This window comes from Syngnathus leptorhynchus, chromosome 1, assembly GCF_054491065.1.
Source record: "Syngnathus leptorhynchus isolate UIUO chromosome 1, UIUO_Slep, whole genome shotgun sequence".
NCBI lineage: Eukaryota > Metazoa > Chordata > Actinopteri > Syngnathiformes > Syngnathidae > Syngnathus > Syngnathus leptorhynchus.
In genome coordinates, this window is record NC_141195.1 from 18,749,554 (window position 1) to 18,768,758 (window position 19,205).

Below are 19,205 nucleotides of genomic sequence, written 5' to 3' on the forward strand. Positions count from 1 at the left end.
TACCCATCCTTCTATCTACCCACCTTCTCATCTATCCATCTATCTATTATCTATCTACTTTAAGACACAAACTATCAAGCAAGCTACTTTTGTCAATATAAATTGTACACATCTCCCCTTGTACCAAGTAGATTTGTTGTTACCAAAGTGGTTTGAAACTCCAAAAATATGCCATGAATGATCTGAGTCTGACTCTCACATGAGCTTGCACTCACCATGATGGAGATGAGTGGAGGATAAAAGCATTACAGACACAGGCAGTATGAATGAGTCAGAAAGGATAAGAAAGCACAAGTTCAATGTGACTTTAGGACAAGGGGATAATTTGGGAGTGGAGGGGAAGACGGCTCGGCAGCTTCCTTAGTCGGACACTGGAATGTAGAGCGGGCGTATCCCAGTGTGTGTGTGTGTGTGTGTGTTGTTAGCAGTCTGTACATGCGTGTTTGTGCCAGACAGGAATCCCGAACCCCCACAGACTCCGGCTCCACTTATCAAGGTCTAAACAGAGGGGTATGCAGGAGGAGAAGGGTCCGGGTGTGTAACGCTATCAAATCCACCTTTAAAGCTGCCTTTACACCCTTTCTCCTTGACACATCTACACACACGCGCATACACACACACACACACACACACACACACACACACACACACACACACACACACACACACACACACACACACACAAACAGAACCTTGAAGCCGAACATCTGATGCACCAGAGGAACCATGGGAAGGCCAAACAGTCTCACAGCAAAAAGAAAAAAAACATCAAACTATGACCACCTCCTCCGACCACGCGATTCCCATTCCGAAAATCTAAAATGTCTCCACGAGTCTTTTTTTTTTTTTTTTCTCTCCACTCACTCTTAACAATATGGTAATTTTACAGTTGGTGTCTCAAATGGTTATATTGGATAAAACAAAGGCAACATATAATCATATTTAACTAAATTTAATTGTGGAACAATCAAAATAGAACAATACATCTTTAAATTTAAGAGTTTTCCGGTCATTATGGAATAGTCAGGAATATGCTGTGTGCGCTAAATGAGGTTTGAAGTGATGGAATTGGAAGTGTTAGAAGAAGAGGCTAACAAAAATTTGTATTGATCACTCTCCTAATTTTGCAGAAGCTAGCAGCCTCATGATTAAAGCCATGCTTTGTTTGATTTAACTCTCGCCATTTATGTGGCAATTGGATGTACAGGTATAAGTCCATTCTGTGTATAAAAGACTTGGCACAGCCAACTCCCAAAAAACAGAAGAGATGACAGTCGAGATGTGAAAGTTGACTTTTGTCATTGTTGAAATGGAATGACTCCATGCTTTGCTGAATCGACATGTATTGCGATCATTTTTGTTCACCTTTCATAAATGTCTGTTTATTCTTCTCCTATTGCAGGTGTTTAGTTTGTATCTGCCTTTCAGATGCACTAAAAGTCAACTTACATCATTCATTTGAATTTTGATAAAGTGTATTGAACATGTTAATTAATTAATAGACATAAACTGCTCCCATAATGCACTAAATTAACTGCTTAGAAATTTAGCGTATTTGGCAGACACAATCCTGGTTGTGTCTACTTAGTAGATCAGCACATGCAAACCTTTAATAAATCAAACTCCAGCTTCATCATCAGTTGTTATCAAAATGAAAGTGCAAGCTCACACTTCAATGCTCGTTACATTTTCTGTCTACTGATAAAGTTGAGACTGAATATTCTTTTGTTATTTCTTAGTAAGATAAAAAAAAAATCCAATAGCGTTGAACCACCGATAAGTGTATACTAGTTTGTTCATACATTCCGATCAACAGTGTGCACGTGTGTTTGTGATAGTGTGACTCAATCTTCAAGTTTAGCCATTTCAAGAAGCATCACAATAAATATGGCAGCGGTACAGAAACTTTTGTACAGTGTACAAAATGGCATGGCGATGCGACCGTCCAAATTGACAAAGTCTATCCAAACTAAACAAACACACAGCCTAAAAGATAATTTTGTCCCTTGTTGTTATTCCAGGCTTTCACTCGTAGTGTCTCCTTGCTGTTGGCCAACTCCGATGTATGATTAACACATTCTTCGTTAAAAAGGGGGGGGGGGGTGCAGCATGGGAGGAGGGGGCGTCGTCACAAGAGATGAAATGAGGGATGAAGGAGAAGGAGGTGTGGAAGGGGAGACGATGGCAAAGGAGGGAAGAACAAAATTACTGCAGAGAGGAAGGAGACTTCCAGTGGAACATACCCACAGTTTTTGTGTGTGCATGCGTTCATGTACAGTATGTAGATGCAAACATACATTTAATACATGTATATTTAAATTTACCATATATAACTTTCATTGCGGTATTGTGTGTGTGTGTATGTGTGTGTGTGTGTGTGTGTGTGTGTGTGTGTGTGTGTGTGTGTGTGTGTGTGTGTGTGTGTGTGTGTGTGTGTATGAGTGTGTGTGCGTGCGTGCGCGTCCATGTGTGTGTATAGTATATGAGCTCAATGCTTCAATGAAAAAGACACACCCACTGGCTGTAAACCTCGACATCCTGTGCAGGTTGTCCGTTTTGTCCAAACATCCCCCCCCGCCTCCCCCTCATCACATGGCTCTCTTTTCTAACTGGTGTGGCGGGGGTGGAGGCCACAGAGGGAGCAAGCACAGTGAAGAGAACAAAGCTACCTTGCTCAAATAAACAGAGCAGTGGGAGAGGAACTCCAGGTTAGCTGAAAATGACAGAGTGCAAAGATTCAGACATCAGTTAACAGGAATGTTTCTTCACACACTTTCAGCTTCTTGTTGTCATGCTGACGTTTGCAGCTTGTGCTCAAATGGCTCTTAGCGAATGTCAGGTACAGTGAGACACGCTATAGCCCAGCGGTGGTGCCAGGCTCATAGCTGCAGGGTCCATTAATGGCTATCAGATCAGTGGGAGGGAAGCATGTTACTTGGCTCACATCACCAAAGAGAAGCTGCGACATGGGCCTCACATTGACTTTAAAGGGGCTTGTGTAGATATTAGTCTATTATTCTCTAATAGCTATTTGAAAATGTCACATAGCAACATCACTAATTAAACATCTTAAACATGTCGCTTTTTACCTATACGTAGCTCTCCGTGAGAAAACCACAAACGGAATGAGCACCGAGCAAACGGCAAATTTATATTAACTGACGCGCCCCTAAAAGTGCTTATAATTGCCTATATTAATAGTGGGATCCATAAATTTACCACAAACAATAAAACACATTTTTAGTAGGGATCTTCGATATTGGTATGAGTATCAATTCTTGAGTAGTCACCGACACAAAGCACCGATACCACGAATACTTTGATACCTGAAATTTCCCACCAAAAACAATGACAGATGAAATTAATGGCATTTTTCTATTCTTCCAATTTTGAGTCATTTCTGATGGTAAAACAGTCACAATTGGCCGCTGGCACAATTTACCGATACCTTGAAATAAGACCTGACGATACCTTGTATCATTACTCGACCATCTCTACCTATCTAATAGCATTTAAAACACTTGCAGTCATCAGTTTGTCCCATCAAACTGAAAATCATATTTTAAAACTGGCAATTTATGGTGGTGGTTATTTAGGGTGGAGTTTCACCACTGGGGCTTGGTGGTGGGCGGTGGTGGGGGGGGGGGGGTGTTCTGCCGTGAATTGTGTAACCACAGAAACCTTCTGACCCACCCAACCTCCATGCTGTGCCAACAGGACATCCTGCCGTGATGCGCAGAGGCTCGTTTAATTCTTCGACTTGACTGACAGATGCCGAGAGTTGTGGGGGCTGTAGTGCATATACTGCATGCAGTTTCTCGCGGGTGAGCGCATACAGTGTGTGTGTGTGGGGGGGCCACGGCTCACTCCAGCACACACGTGCCCATCCCAAGTGCACGCAGGGTGGTATATCTAATCTTTAACACCCCCGCACCAACATTCTCTGGCATGCTCAAGGGGCAGAAGGTGGGGAGTGAAGGGAGGCGGGGGTGGTGGTGGGGATGCTGTCCAAAAATTCTATAGGGATAAAAAGGACCATCAAGAAGGGTTTTTTTTTTCCCCTGCCTAATGTGGCTGGTTTTAAGCCATAGAATTAAAAATAGAGCACATTTAGAGAAGATAGAACTGCAAGAGAACAAGACAGACAGCAAGAGTGTGAAAAATGGTGTGAATGTGTGCGGGTAGGAGAAGGGGCTTTTAGCTGGTGGACTGCCCATAATGTCCGGCAGGATGTGAGGTCATACAACAAGGATGGCTGGTGGGCGGTGAGAAAAAAACTGGTTGCCACGGCAATATTATATTTTTTTTGTACTTAAAGCTGAAATGAGGCTCTCAATAAAAAGAATAGTGGGGGAAGAACAGCCTGATGCACGGGAGGTGGGGCAGGCAGGCCACAGGAGTCAATAGGATGGGAGGAAAGGGCTGAAATGATCATGCGTGTAGTCTGGGGACAAAGAGCAACTGGATGGAGGGGGGAAACGGTGAGGTGTGGAACACAATGCGAGACAACAGATAAAGGAGCCACTGTGGAAAAAGTGAGAAAGCCCAACCAGGGGCCAGAAAAAAGAAGACACACAGAAGAGAATAGTGTGGGGGCGAGGGAGGACAGCCTTCATTGTGATGAAGTACTCATCCACCGCATGCGTATGAAGAAAAGAGTGCAAATTAAGTCCACACAATCTGAAATATTAAATCTATTTTGGTTTTTAATGAAGGAGGAGTGAATTAGGGAGGAAATATAGAAGTGGATTATTAAACCAAAAAGTGAAGGGAGTGAAAAAGTGGAGGGGGATGAGGAGCTGTTGAAAGCTGTTCATGGTGTTTTAAATATTAAACCTATTTCAAGATTAATGAAGTGCAAATACTATTGGGAGAGACTTAACTGGAATACAGAGAAGAAGGGGGTGAAAGGGGGATCTGATTCATTATTTTAAGTGTTCACCTTTCGTCTGCCGAGGCTTGGGGAGACGGGACGCAAGGCGACAAAGAGCGAGAAAGAGCAAAAGTTGATGTGGAAGTTCAAACATGAGGTGAGCGGCGGGGCGACGCCAGTCTGCAGGCCCCGGGTGAGTTCAGGGTGAAGGTCTGAGCACCAACAAGCCAAACCAAGCAGCACCTGAATAGAGTTGACGCTAAAACATTTTTTTGTGTGTCTCTGTGGGCAGGTGTGAGAGAATGAATGAGTGTTTTGTTGAGGAGAAAGTCACATAAAGATGTTGGACAAAAAAAATAAAATAAAAAGAATTTGAGATGGAATCCGTGTGCATCAGCTCGAGGGAAAAACAGAACAGAACAAAACCAACCCACGTGTCTGAACTCTACATGTGTGAGCATCTCAATCTGGCCTTCTACCAAGTTGCCAAAATCCCCTTAAGCACCCCTGAAAGGTCACGAAATTATTTCAATATAAATAATAAATACATAAAATAATTACCATGTAGACTATGGACAACAGATTGAGTGGGTGTGTCCTTGGGGCTGAATTCAAAGCAAGCATACAGCAAACTATGCAGAGGGTTGTTGAAAAATGACTTGAAGAATCTCAAAAAAAATCCACAAGCTAAATAATGAGCAGGGACTTGAAAAAATAATGTAGCTTCAAATAGAAGGTGATGAAGAAGAAGTTGAATTACAGTGATATTCAAAAAACCACTTCAGTATCTCAAATCATCTGTCCCGGCTAAAAAGAATGAAAATGCCATTAATCAGTTCCAGCCACGCCCGCAAATGCCAGTGTTTTGGATATTTTAATAAAGTAATGCTACCTACGATTATTTTAATCATCGATTAATCTGGCGATTAATCAGTGAATTGGATGGAAAAAAACATGTTTACATTTCCATCCATTTTTTGAAAATCATGAGACAGGCTCGAGCACCACTCGTGACTCTGAATAGAACAAGCGTTGATAAAAATGGATGGATGGATGACGGATGGATGTAAACAATATATATATACACACACACACACACACACACACACACACACACACACACACACACACACACACACACACACACACACACACACACACACACACACACACACACACACACACACACACACACACACACACACACACACACACACACACACACACACACACACACACGTTTTTGATCAGTGGATGCTTTTTATCCCAGGTCAGGTAGAAACAGCGGATAACAAACTAAAAATAGTTTCAGGTAGTAAGTATTTAAAGGTTTACGCATCAGTTGGCAGAGCTGGAGGTTATTTAAAACATCTTTTTTGAAATTGCCAGCTCTCATAAAACAGTGGGCAGAAACAAAATTATCACAGATAACCAGATTAGTGAAGCCCATCTAAAAACAGTTCTGACTTCTTGCCCTTTCTCACATGTGAGCAGTTTAAATATTTGTGTCAGCACACAAGGTGAGCATCAGACAAGCGTAGATCACGTGTCACAGACAGGAAGTTGAGCGCATGGTGGCCCAAATAATAGCGGCAAGTTGAATACAGCAGATGTGTGCAAGGGAAGAGGATCTGAAGAAACCAAATCCTCATTCGTGCAACCGTTTATGTTAACATGGACACGCCACAACGAATGACACAGTTTAAACACGACCATACATCATCCGTATGTGAGGAAAATAATCCATTCAAATCCTTAGTCAGGCAATCGTTGTAAAACTGATGTAAAACATCAAGAGTGATCACGATAGATACAGCAGATATGGCCGTACTTGAGATGAGGCCATAATAATTCGAGTTACAATTACTCAAATAATCATTTTGTCAGAATGGTTTTAAAAGATACTTTTTTCCTTTTACTTAAGCCTTTTTGTTAAGAAACCACAATTTTAGCTACAAGTAGTTTTAGTAGGGCTCGATCAGCCAGTTGATTTTATTCAAAATAATCATAATCGGATGTAGATTTGCCAGGCATTTTAATCAGAAATTTAGTTTCAGGGAAACGAATAAGAAAAGATCAGCTCTCAGAAATTCAGTGGAATTCTCTCACCATATGAATTTAAAATGCAATTGTCAAAGAAGACACGTATTGCATCCCATGTTTTTTATTTCAAAGTCATCGCTTCACAGCATAGAAAATAATATGTAAAAGAATCGTGACACATAGTGCATTCAGGATAAATGATGCTTTGCTTGTAACATTACTCATGTTGCATATTTGCTGCATACTGCATAGATTGAATGAATTAAGAATCTCAAGATAATGTCGGATGTTTTTTGGGCGCATTTTAGTAATTGAAAATGCATCTTTGTTGTCGTTAAAAAAACAAACAAAGCACAGGATATTCTAAAACATGTCCTGCCTGTGTTCCATTCATAACTTTCAAATAAAATTGTAATTTTATTCATGATATGCTTAGTAAATAAATTTGCTGCCAAATCAGATTTTCAAATATTAAAATGGGCGACAATAAAATCCTTACTTTTATTATTGTTTGTGCTAGCTATTTTGGTTCATCAGAGAGACTTGTGCCACTTGACAGTTTCACCAATCCAAAATGTGGAATAAAAGCAGCGAGTCAACCATAGCATATTCTCAGTTCTTTGCTGAAGTAAAGGTTGTGCAAATTCAAAAGGTGCAGGGAGCAGCTGAAGATAAAGAAAAACGTCGCCTCTTAATGTGGATGAATCCACCTGTCCAAGTAAATAAAAGTAATCCAAAGTAAGACTTGATCCAATTTTTTGTTAAGTTGTGCTTGTAGTGACCCAAAGAATTTCCTTTTTACATGTAGCGACAGTATATGGCAATAAAATCAACGTAACACATCAAACAGCATTTACTGTAAGTCTTGAACGGATTGTATTGCAAGGCTCCACTCTACTTCCTTTGCAAGTCCATGACGAGCGTAGTAGCTTTAAATAGAGTTGCACACAACTTTCTAATTCCCCGGATGGCCATATGCCCTTTACATCTGATTCAAATCTCCAACTACAGGTGACAAAATCCTTTACTTACAGAGACTTAAAACTTAAGAAGACATAAGCCTAAACAGATCTTCCGTGTTTATGACTGCCACTCAGGATCAACTGACACTACTTTTGTTCTAGTAAAGATTTGTTTCTGTCAGAATTTACTGGCTTCACATTAGAGAAGAATGTTTTGACAGCCAAATCACACCACCCCCAGTGAGAGGTCTTCTACGTGCTCCTCAGTCAATAATGGCCTCACAAAACCTGTTCAGGAAAGAACTCCATCTCAACCCTCTCCCTAAATACAAAGAAACCACCTTCCTGGAGTCTTACTAAACACAATATGGTAATCATATCCCAACTGTCCAGTTTCCGACACAATGTCTTTTAGGTGGTAGCCTGTTGTGGTGGTCCTGCAAAAACAAGGCAGTGGCCCCATATATTCATGATATTTGATGTCAGGTTCCAATGATTATTTCATACTTAGTGTCTTTATACTTACGTGTCTTATTTGAGTATTTAAGAAACTGTTACCTCTCTGTTGTTATTTGTTTTGCAGTATAAATTTAATAAAGCCACTTCTTATAGAAGGACTTTATCGGAAGCGCAGAACAATGAGTGCAGCACGGTAAAATGATCAACCATGATTGATTGGTTATAGTGCGTACAACTCAAAATATTGAATAGACTGAGGATTGTTTAACCCTCCAACCAAAACCTGGGTTTGAATGTAGACCAGGACTATTCCAAAATTCACAAGCTCACAGTCATGCTAAACACCAACACCATTGTGTTCGTGCAAAAGTGGAAGCATAAAAAAAAAAAAATCACCACCCTCAAAATTAATTGATTGACAGTTGATAATGTGTATCTCAAGATGAGATGGAAGATGAAGGCAGACCTTTTTTTGGACACTGAGTTCTAATCGAACAATTTTCTGTCCTCTGTTCTGATTCTTTCTTTACCCCACACATGTAGCACTCTCCTCAACATGTCTACCTTTTTCCATCTGCTCGCCCTTTCCAGAGGTCCTTCCCTAAATCCCGCAGAGAGGGGGTGGAGCTTAGGATAGTGAGGACGCCATGGTAATCCGTGCAGTGACCCAGGTCAATTCAATTATCCTGTTTTCTTTAGCGGTGCGACGTGTGTGCCCATTTCACAGCCAACTCCCTTAATGCGCCCAGGATTAGCTTCTCTTACTTTTAATGATCTAACTATCGACGCCTTGGGCCCACAGCGCACTTAAACCCCCACCAATAGACACACACAAAACAACACACAGCCAGGTGTTTTTGATGAATTAGTTTTTGTGCAAAGAAAATTAATTAACTATTGTGAACTGAGATAGGCTTCCTCAAATGAAAACGTGAATTTGAATGTTAGTTTGGGTTTGCTTCTTAAGGTGGGTGACTTGAGTGTGTTTGTGTTACAGAAACATGAACAGGAATAGGATTGTATCATCTATCTGCATTTAACCCCGTTCCACCTCACACCTCCAAGATTTGAGATAATCATCTTAGTCCTAACACGTTAATGTGGAAGCAAGCTAATCTCAACCCCGCCGGAAGAAAAGAGGTCATACTCGACGAGTAAACCTCCAGTACGCAGCACATACATACTTTCACATGCTACGCATAAAGTGACTGAATGTTGCCTCTGAAACTGAACTGTGAGTGGAATTTTAAGAGAAATTCAATAAATTTCAAAATTCAAATGTTAAGACAAAATTGGGCACATCGATTTTCTGCCAACATGCAAAACAAGAATGTAACTCCAATGACATGTCTTCTTCAGATTACAACAACTTCTAACTGCTATCCCTTTGAAACCAGTAAATAATATCAAGTATGTGATGAAACCAGTATTTCACTGTAGTAACAGGACAATCGCTGTCTTTGTAGTTTTGTAAAAAACACAAATAAGCACTTCAAATGCCCCTAAAATCTTCCATAACGAAAATATTCTTGGAAAAACATGTGAAGTCTAGTCGACTGTCCATAACACTTTTCGAATCATAAACATCTGAACATCTGGTTATTGGGGATGTTTTTCGCTCATTTTTGTCCTGGTGTGTTGTACTACAGTTGAAAGCACTATTCCAAGCCGACTTTGCATTTTGATAGACATTCATTCATTTCTTGTCACGCTACAATTCTCAAGATCAAGGAATTGCCTTGTGTCCACTCATTCAACTCACCTCCCACCAAGGGGCTTTTGATAGTGTGATTTGTCACTTGAACACACACTGTGTACATGCAGCAACAACATTTCAAGTAGTTGTGTACAAGTATAGCATTTCAAGTCATACCTGGGATATCCTGTCCATTGTAGTTCCAGCCGCCCACAGCTAGCATGGATGGAAGCGGAGATCCAGGCCTACTGTCCCTGTCTCTCTCCCTTTGCCGCTCTCCTTCCCAGTTCCTCTCCGCCTGCTGGGTTATATGTCTGACTGTGTCCTTGTTCTTCCTGTTCTTCCTCCGTCCCGAGCCTGATAAGGGCTGCCAGGATCCATCCCCACCTGCATTTGGGCCCCCTATCACCGGATCCCGTTGGCTCTGGGCTGCACCCCTGGGGTTGTCCCGGGGGTGTGAGGAAGAGGCAGGGGACACCTGCTCCTCTTTGACGCTAACAGGTCTGTAGTCATGCGGCCAAGCAGGCTGAGAGTCGTGACAGGCTTCCTCCTGGCTCTCGTGGCTTTTGGGGGGTTCTTGGTCCTCCTTGCCATACGTGCTGCCTCCCTCGTGACAGCTGGCGATGGCAGAGTCTCCGGAGGAGTTGGCGGGGCTTGTGCGACGTGCCAGCCAGGGAGAAGTGCTGCGACCAGACATGATGGAGGCGAGGGCTTCGGAAGCCATTCCGACTATCCCACCGCCTCCCAAGCCCACTCCGGGTACTCCCCCTGCTCCAGTTATGCTAACTCCACCTCCGCCGCCTCCCCCGCCACCTCCAATGCCAGCCGTGACGACGGCTCCCATTTCAAATTCGGCCAGTTCGTCAGCCATCTCGGAGCGGATGCTGATGTCGAGGGCGGCCTTGATGAAGCGGTGGCACGCTTGGACGATGTCTGTCATCTGCAGGTAGCTGGCCGCCGACATGACCTCAATGACGTTCTTACTTGTGAGGGCGAGGTGAGCAGAGTACATGAAGTCGAGGATGGCTTTGAAGCCTGTCGCCGTCACAATATCCAGATGAGTGACTGTAGTCTGATGGTGAGGCTCTGAACCTTTTTTAACCTGGGACATAAAGTAAAGCTGCATTTATTTGTCTAGTCGAGACGCCAAGGAGCAACATAAAAGTCGCTCCCTTGTCATGATTTCAGCCAGAGTTTGGAACCCCACCTGGCAGTAAAGAGTCTTGAAGTAGCGTGAGGAGCCCAGGAGGACGTTCTTGTGGGCCTTGAAGATCTTTCCATCCACGATGACACAGGCGTCACACAGGATGCCGTGCTGCCGCTGCTCGTTGAGCTCTCGAAGGAGCTGACGGTAGTGAGAGGAGATCTCCATGTCCTCCTTCCTATTGTTCATCTGGGTATCTAAACAAAAGCCTCTCTTCCACAATTCTGAGAAGACAAAAGAAAGACCATGAAATCAAATTTTTCCTCTTATTGTAATTTTCCAACTCATAATAGGGATATTTAAAAACATTACAGAATTTGGTGTTAATTGTGTAATGAATCATACTTTTCTCTGTGCTAGATTGTGAAGAAAAAAAAAACATTATCGCAAAAAATTTCAAAAGGACACAACTGCCAAGAAATCACATTATAAATTTCCAAAAGTGTTGAGAAGGTGATTCATTGAGGACACGTGACTGAAATGTACAATCGTGAAAAAACAATCTCCAAATCATACACCCCTAATAAGCAATTGACCTTTTCCCAACAGAAGCACTGCAACACTTGGTGTTCTTATTGTGTAACAATTTTTTGGAGGTTCGGTTTCTTTTTTGATTTCACCACCAACAGTGTGGTTGCCATTATTATTGTCAAGGAAGAAGCGGATTGCCTTGGCCACTGTAGGTATATTATACCATAAAGAAAAGATATGAGGGGAAAAGAGGAGAAAGGGTGAATATTTGACAGACTTTTGGCTCCATTCGTTGACTGCACTCGCGCTTTACGTTAACAGAGACTCTTTACACTTGGCTTTTTCAGCCTCAGGCACATGTACAAAAGTATAGTATGACTAAAGTCTGGTATTATTGCAAAACACCCATTTCCAATATGCTGTATTGCTTAGCGGCGGCTGTCTGGATGACACTTCATACCAAGAAACGTTAAGTTTTGTTTGAAAAAACCATGAGCTACGACATGGTATTTTTGATTGGTGTGACACTTGCAATGCTCTACCCTGGTAGTTGGCTGCCAAAGTGCCTTTTAGATATACAGCAGAGCTCGCATTTTACATGCAAATACTGTATCCGTGACAGTTATCGTGATCATGATTAAAATTTGCTTAGCTCAATTTTTGCAGCCTTCATTAAAGCGCGTTGTATGATTTGCCAAGTTCGAAAAGCTAGGGTTAACATTAAGTCAATTAGCAATGAAAACATTAGTTTTCTTTACATTATATGCAATAGATGTCATTTGGCTGCTTTACTCTGGAATTAAAAGTCTTGGTGTGTGATTCTCAGTTAGTGGTCCCAATAGCAGTCTTAAACCCAAATAAAATAAAAATTAAAAAAAAGGCAAGTACTTGTGTCACAAAATGCTTCGGCACACGGTGCCCAAAAAATCAGACCAAGAGACACAACGACTTTGAAATAAATAAACTGGACATTGTTTCGATTCTACTCCAAGAAGAAGAACAAAGTATATTTAGCAAAAAGAAAGACACGCCAGGCTAAGGATCTCTCAATAATGAATGTGACATAAAGACAATGACATCAATAGATGCCACATCCCAACCGCTGTAGTTTGATGTCTAAAAACAGCCCAGCAATAAATACACAGAAATCTCTTTTTAAACACTGTCTGACAGGTTGATTCGAAAGTGTGTTGGAGAGAGAAAAGGTGTGTGTGTGTGTGTGCGGTGTTATTAGATGTGACAGCCACATTACAACATGTTCACTAAAAAGTTGAGAGGGAGGAGGGGGGGGGGGGAAAAAAACCCCAACACATTTAGGGCAGACCACCAAGGCTCACCACGAGCGTGAAATGTAACATTAAATCAATAAACAAGGACTTGCTTTCACCACAAGACAAAACTCTCTTGAACTTTCACCTCGGAGCTTCTGGTCTTGCAAAATCGAAATGATGGGCATGCATTTCCTCGGCTTCAAAGAATAGCCCATTTATGACAATTTGAAGAGCGACGTGCATGCAAAAATAAACATTCCGATTTGAATTTTGGGATTGCAAACCCAATTGTTATCCCCTTTTTTTTCTGTTCACAAAAGGCATTTCACATTTCAACACAAAGAGATGCAGGTGATAATAAAAGCTAGGGGGGGCGAGGAAAGTGACAAAGGGAGATGCGCACGTCGCCGAAGCACTATCGAAACATTCAAGGAGATGGCGGAAAACAAAGCCGAGCGAGCCTAAAACATGAACACGGAACATTTAGGCAGTGCATTAACAGCTGCCTTCCCTGCTCTCGTCTGGACGAGGACTAAATCGCGGGGATGCCGAGCGTTACCAAACGCAGCGGTGATTTGTTTTGGGAACGCCACAGCTGTCAGGTCTGGTGGGCCTCTCGGAGAGATGACAGCTTGCCTGGGCCAAGGTGACAGCAACGTTTGCTGCGGGGCCGGCACACTTCAGGTCACGTTTAGCAAAGCTCTGCTCAACCTGATGGCTTGTAGGATCACATAAATCCTCAATGTCTCCCACGTCCGCTCGGACATGTCTACTATGAGCAGAACTGAACCACTGTGAGGAAAAAGGCTCGGATCAATTTTTGCTCATTCATAACCTTTTATTGAGATTAGCGTTTATTTAACCAGCAAAGATTGAGAAATGCGTGGATACGTGTTTCATAAGGCAACAAGATGTGTTTTTTTCAGTGTGTAGTGTGTTTTCTCTCTGGCTGTCACATTGCTGAAAGAAATCTATTACTGTTCTAACCTTGAGATATTTTTTTTTTTCCTTTCTGCGTTGGTATGATAGAAATATCAAGAGTCTTCTCCAATCACCTTTGCAGACAAACTTTTAAAGACAGATTTAAAGGATGCTTTCTCTTGCTTCTCAGGGCCACTTGCATTCAATGTTGTAAAGACAGCCCATTTCTATAAGGTAAAAACATTATTGGCGCACACAAGTTCAGAAAAGCCTTCAATCGTGAAAGCACCCTGCTAATTTTTTTTTTTTCCCCGATCGCTCGAGAAATACAAGGTCAATCTTCAACAAATTTCTTAGAGGAAACTGAAATATCACAATACGAAGTGACCAGTCAATCTTACCAGCCATCATCCTTTCATTTCAAAAAGTCAAGAGTAATCCGGATACTAAATTCACACTGTCACACTGACAAGTAACATGTTGACACTACAGCACGGGGAAACTTAGACAAAACTCATTGCTTGAAAAATGACATGACACTTTAAGCTCTTCTTACTTCTGTCTCTCAGCTGATCAGAAATTTCAAGCATAATCTTAGAACATTTTATGTCTTTCAATTGTAAAAATGTGAGAGACTTTCATTTCTTTCACAAACATGGAAATACAACTCCTTTGTTTACAGTTGCGATCAACTTTTAACACTCGCTGCAAAAACTATGCTACCTATCGGAGCGTGACATTTTACATGAATTGAGGAGGAAGAGATGATGATGTTCGGACTGATTGTCAAGCAAGGCGGTGATAACATCAACCTGTCCTCACTTGTGTATCATACAAACGTTCCGTATAGTGGAGCTAATGGGGCTGATCTAATCTCTAAGGGTTTTTTTTTTTTTTCACTTTTGAGCATGAATCGTAATCCAGGAATCCAAACTAAATACGAAATTTTGTGAACAGCCCCCCCACCACTACTAGAAACATCATGACTAAAACAAACACCTCAAAAATAACCATTAAGGAGAAAGAAATGAAAACATGAGGGAGGAAATGCTTCATCACATATAGTCTCACACATAGACTATGAGTATGTAGTTAATCAGAGAGGAGGGACTTATTTTAAAGAGTGCATTTTGACCTCTAAACGGTCCGCACGCCTAATTGGCTTGTTTTTTTCAGCATGTTCAATTCCTTCCAGAACAACCAATCCCAAATCTCTCCACTGTTGTGCCTCATTTTTTTTCTTAGAGATTTACTTGACATATAAAAATATCTTCATCCTTCCTTCCATGAATTTTCTTCAGAAGACACAAGATGGCTGACTTTTGGTTTTGTTTCAGTGAAGGTGCCACCAAAGCTCTAAGACTCTGTCATCCTTCTGACTCCAAATCAGAAGTGACTGTCGTCGCTCAGCCCTGGCTGAACAACACGCACACAAACACACACACACACAGAAAAAAAAATCAAGGGCCCCCTTGCACTAAAATCACACATACACATTGCTACTGTCCTCAAACACACAAACGCATATAAGTGCTAAAACACACACGCTTAGCAGAGCCTTCGTGGTGTTGCGGCTGCTTTGTGGCGGTCACATCATACCAAAGTCACTTGAGGCCCTGGCCAGACAACTAAAGTAATGAGACGTGATGGAGTGAGAGGACGGGGCTTCTTCCTCCTTGTGTGTGTCTTTCTATTCAATTTGTCGCTCCAAGCCTGTCCTCTGCTTCCTTGACCCGAGACCAATACAAACGACCTTGTGGACCAAAGACGGAGGCAAACTTTGTTTACATGAGCTTTCCCTTGGATGGGTTCCTCTCTAAGGGGGAAGTTGACCCCAAAAAATGATTTACAATATGTTGTATTTTTTCAGAAAGTGAGGACATATTATCCTTTAGTGGCCGGTAGGCTGCTCAGAAAATTGCCACCCCCATCTAACCACGGTGCATACAAATTGCACTAGTCTGCTCAGAAAATGTCACAGTTACTTGATAAAAGGGTTTCAGAGGGACGAACAACAGAGTCGCAGCTCTTCAGACAGGTTGGAGTCAGACTGTGTTTTGACTGCCACACATCTGAGGTGCATGGGCAGGAAGTATTTAATTGAATGCTCATTTACAATGATTGGTTATTTTATCAGGGGTGGCTCGGTAGCACGTCCGCCTCACAGTTAGGAGGGTGCGGGTTCGATTTCAACTCCGACCCTCCCTGTGTGGAGTTTGCCTGTTCGCCCCGTGTCCGCGTGAATTTTCTCCGGGCGCTCCGGTTTCCTCCCACATCCCAAAAAACATGCTTGGTAGGCCGGTTGGCCACTCCAAATTGCCCTTAGGTGTGAGTGCGAGTGCGGATGGTTGTTCGTCTCTGTGTGCCCTGCGATCGGCTGGCAACCGGTTCAGGGAGTTCCCCACCTACTGCCCTATGACGGCTGGGATAGGCTCCAGCACGCCCGCAACCCCCGTGGGGACAAAGCGGGACAGAAAATGGATGGATGGATGAGTTATTTCATCACTCATTTTGCAATTGGATGAGCAACAGCGATTCTACGCTCACTTTCCCTTCACAACATGAGGGTAGTCAAAGGTCACTGTGAAACGCAAGCGCAGAAGCAGAGCGGGACATGAGGAATCCCAAAAAAAGAAAAAGAAAAAGAAAGCAAGACTAGATGAGGTGAAGAGATATGAACGATAGACAACGAGTGAAAGGCATGAAGGAAGAGGAAAATGAGTCAGGCAGCCAATATTTTCAAACAGCTTTGCTTCCACTCAACTGGGCATCAAGGCCATTATCCCGGGGTTAATCCCCAATCCGACAGAGCTGGCAGCCTTTCGGGACAAGCCAGCGTGTTCACCCATCAACAAGGCTGGTAATGAAAATAACACGCACACACACAATGCCAGCGAGAGACAGGTATATCAGCTACATTAAAAAAATATATATATTAGGAATTATTATTCTTAGCTCCTTCATTTTCTTCTTTTCATCCTGCACTCTTTTATCTCCTCCGTTCTCATCTTTGCAGCGGTTCTTTACATCTCCTATTTCACATATTCTTAATATCAAGTCCTTGCGCTTCTTTTGACACATATACACCCTTCCATCTATGCACCTACCTGTCCCCATCAGCTTTGAGCATGCTGTATTTGCCACCTCCACCTCTCTTTCCCTCCGGCCGTCTAGCTGGCCGTTTTCCAGGAAGCCAGGGTGGAGGGGAAAAGGATAGTCACGTCATGTGGAGAGGCACCAAAGAAGATCCAGGAGGCTTAGTTGGACTTAATGCTACTTCCTTCATCCACCTTCATTCCCTTCCATCTCAACCAGCACCTGAAAACTCAGGTCAACATCCTTCAAGTCAGCCTCGGTCACCCATCAAGCTCTGGAGATTCAATTTCTGTGAGGGACTTAGCCTCTAGTTTTGAGCCTGTCTTAAGACATTACTATACTGGGCACCATCTCATTTTCTCACCTCCGGCTTCACGAGGCGTTAAGCCCGGGGGGATAGTCTTGAAATCCAGTCACACTAATGACAGACTAGGATCATCCCAAAGTGACGGTTTGTTTGGCTCCTCAAACCCTCGGGCTATCCCACGACACCTCTCAGTGATACTGATTGCATGCATGCGACTATTGAGGATGTATTCTAGTTAGCGTTGTGACAAGATTCACCAAAAATGACACTGTGCCGAAAAGCAGAGTCCGGTCACTTCAACAAACATTTTTGAGAATCAGATTATGGGTTTTGGGAGAAATTTGATTTAAAAAGCAAATGGCTTCAAACTAGAGTGAAGCAGTAGAACGTAATTGTTTACTCTACCATTTTAGTTAATCTGCCACTCGGGGAAGCCCTTCTCCAATTGGCTGTCAAATTGCAGTTCAAAATATCCACCAAATAAGCTTGTACAGGTCGAAATTTCGAGGGGTTGTCCAAGGCAACGCATCAAAATGACCGTGTTGTTTCAGGCAGCATCAAACATTTACATTTGTGAAACATTTATAGACAAAATGTGGGGAAAATTATGTCATCAAGAAATTATTTGATGATTGAAATAAACATTAGTTGCAGCCTACTAATTGCAAATGCAATACGATACATTTTGAGCAAATATTTTTTATTGATAATTTCTTACGGAGGATTTTAGAGGTCTTTGAAGCTTCATTCCGTGATTTTTTTTTTTTATTCCACAAAGATGGTGCACCCTTGTCATTTCCTTCTCAACGTGTATGCGTCGTTTCTGGGCTACGTTCCTCTCTAAGCCCGCTCGGCCTCCCATGGTAACAACATGACGGACGACCTGGGGCTTAGCCTAAATATTCTCTCTATTAAAAGCTGTGAAATGCAAATAATAAAACATCTCATTACTGTAGTTAGAGAAGTCAAATGAAAAGGTGTGGGAGGAGGTGTGGATGATTGGAGCCCTAGGACAAAAGAGGGGTTATAAAGGAAGGCGAAGGACAGGATGGGGCGTGTGAGTGGGAGCAGAGGATGTCAAGGCGAAAGGAGGGAGGAGAGAAGAGTTGAAGAAGACACAAACAGATAACAAGACAGTGAGTCTTTGTTTTAGAATCGCTACCATTAGCTTAGCCAGTAGGCCAGACTTCAACTGCTCTGTAAACAGACGTGGGGGGGGAAAAAAAAAATGAAAAATGATTCTTACAACCATCTGGTTCCTAACAAAGTCATCATTTGACATGACAGCATACAGTAATGTCCATGGAGATTGGGACATGGACACAATTGTCATTATTTTGGCTGTAAAATGAAATCAACAAGATGTGTGTTAAATGCAGACTTTCACATTTAATTTGGAGCAGTTTGTTTATGGCTCCCACTAAGCAAGGGAGGAAAATAATAGGACAAAAATAGGAGTGATCATGAATCAAACTTTCACGTTTTCCCTTTTTCCCAAATGCAATTACAATTACAAGAGAGATGAGCAGTCAACTGTCCCATTACATTTGTCCCTTCAATGGTGGGGATACATATATACAACAAACGGTTGTAATTCTTGCATTGTTCAGTTGATTTAAGATATAATTAGCCTTAAATTGAATGCTGAAAGTCAAAAGGAATTGTGAATCATGTCAATATCCCAAACAATTCTCAGTATGAGTAAGAGGTCAAATTAATCAAAGGCTTTACAAACTGATACATGTCAAAGTGACAGTGCATCATAACACCATGTGAGCTCATTGTTGTTTGTTAAGATGAGTGCTTTTTGAATGACTGGATGAGAATGACTCACTGGTGGCGAGCTATCTGGTGCCGAGGCGGGTGTCCGATAGAGAGAGAGAGAGAGAGAGAGAGAGAGAG

The 19,205-nt window shown here is 42.2% G+C and overlaps 1 protein-coding gene across 1 annotated transcript in view; it reads right to left on the bottom strand.

Moving 5' to 3' along the window:
- zbtb46 (zinc finger and BTB domain containing 46) overlaps positions 1-19,205 on the bottom strand; it is a 49,724-nt gene that overhangs the window by 21,126 nt on the left and 9,393 nt on the right. Inside the window, exons 2-3 of the mRNA XM_085917646.1 lie at positions 11,241-11,461; positions 10,211-11,135 (exon numbers count right to left, since the gene is read on the bottom strand). Of these exons, the coding sequence (XP_085773772.1) occupies positions 10,211-11,135; positions 11,241-11,426 (1,111 nt within the window). The 5' untranslated portion in view covers positions 11,427-11,461. The remainder of the gene's footprint in view (positions 1-10,210; positions 11,136-11,240; positions 11,462-19,205) is intronic.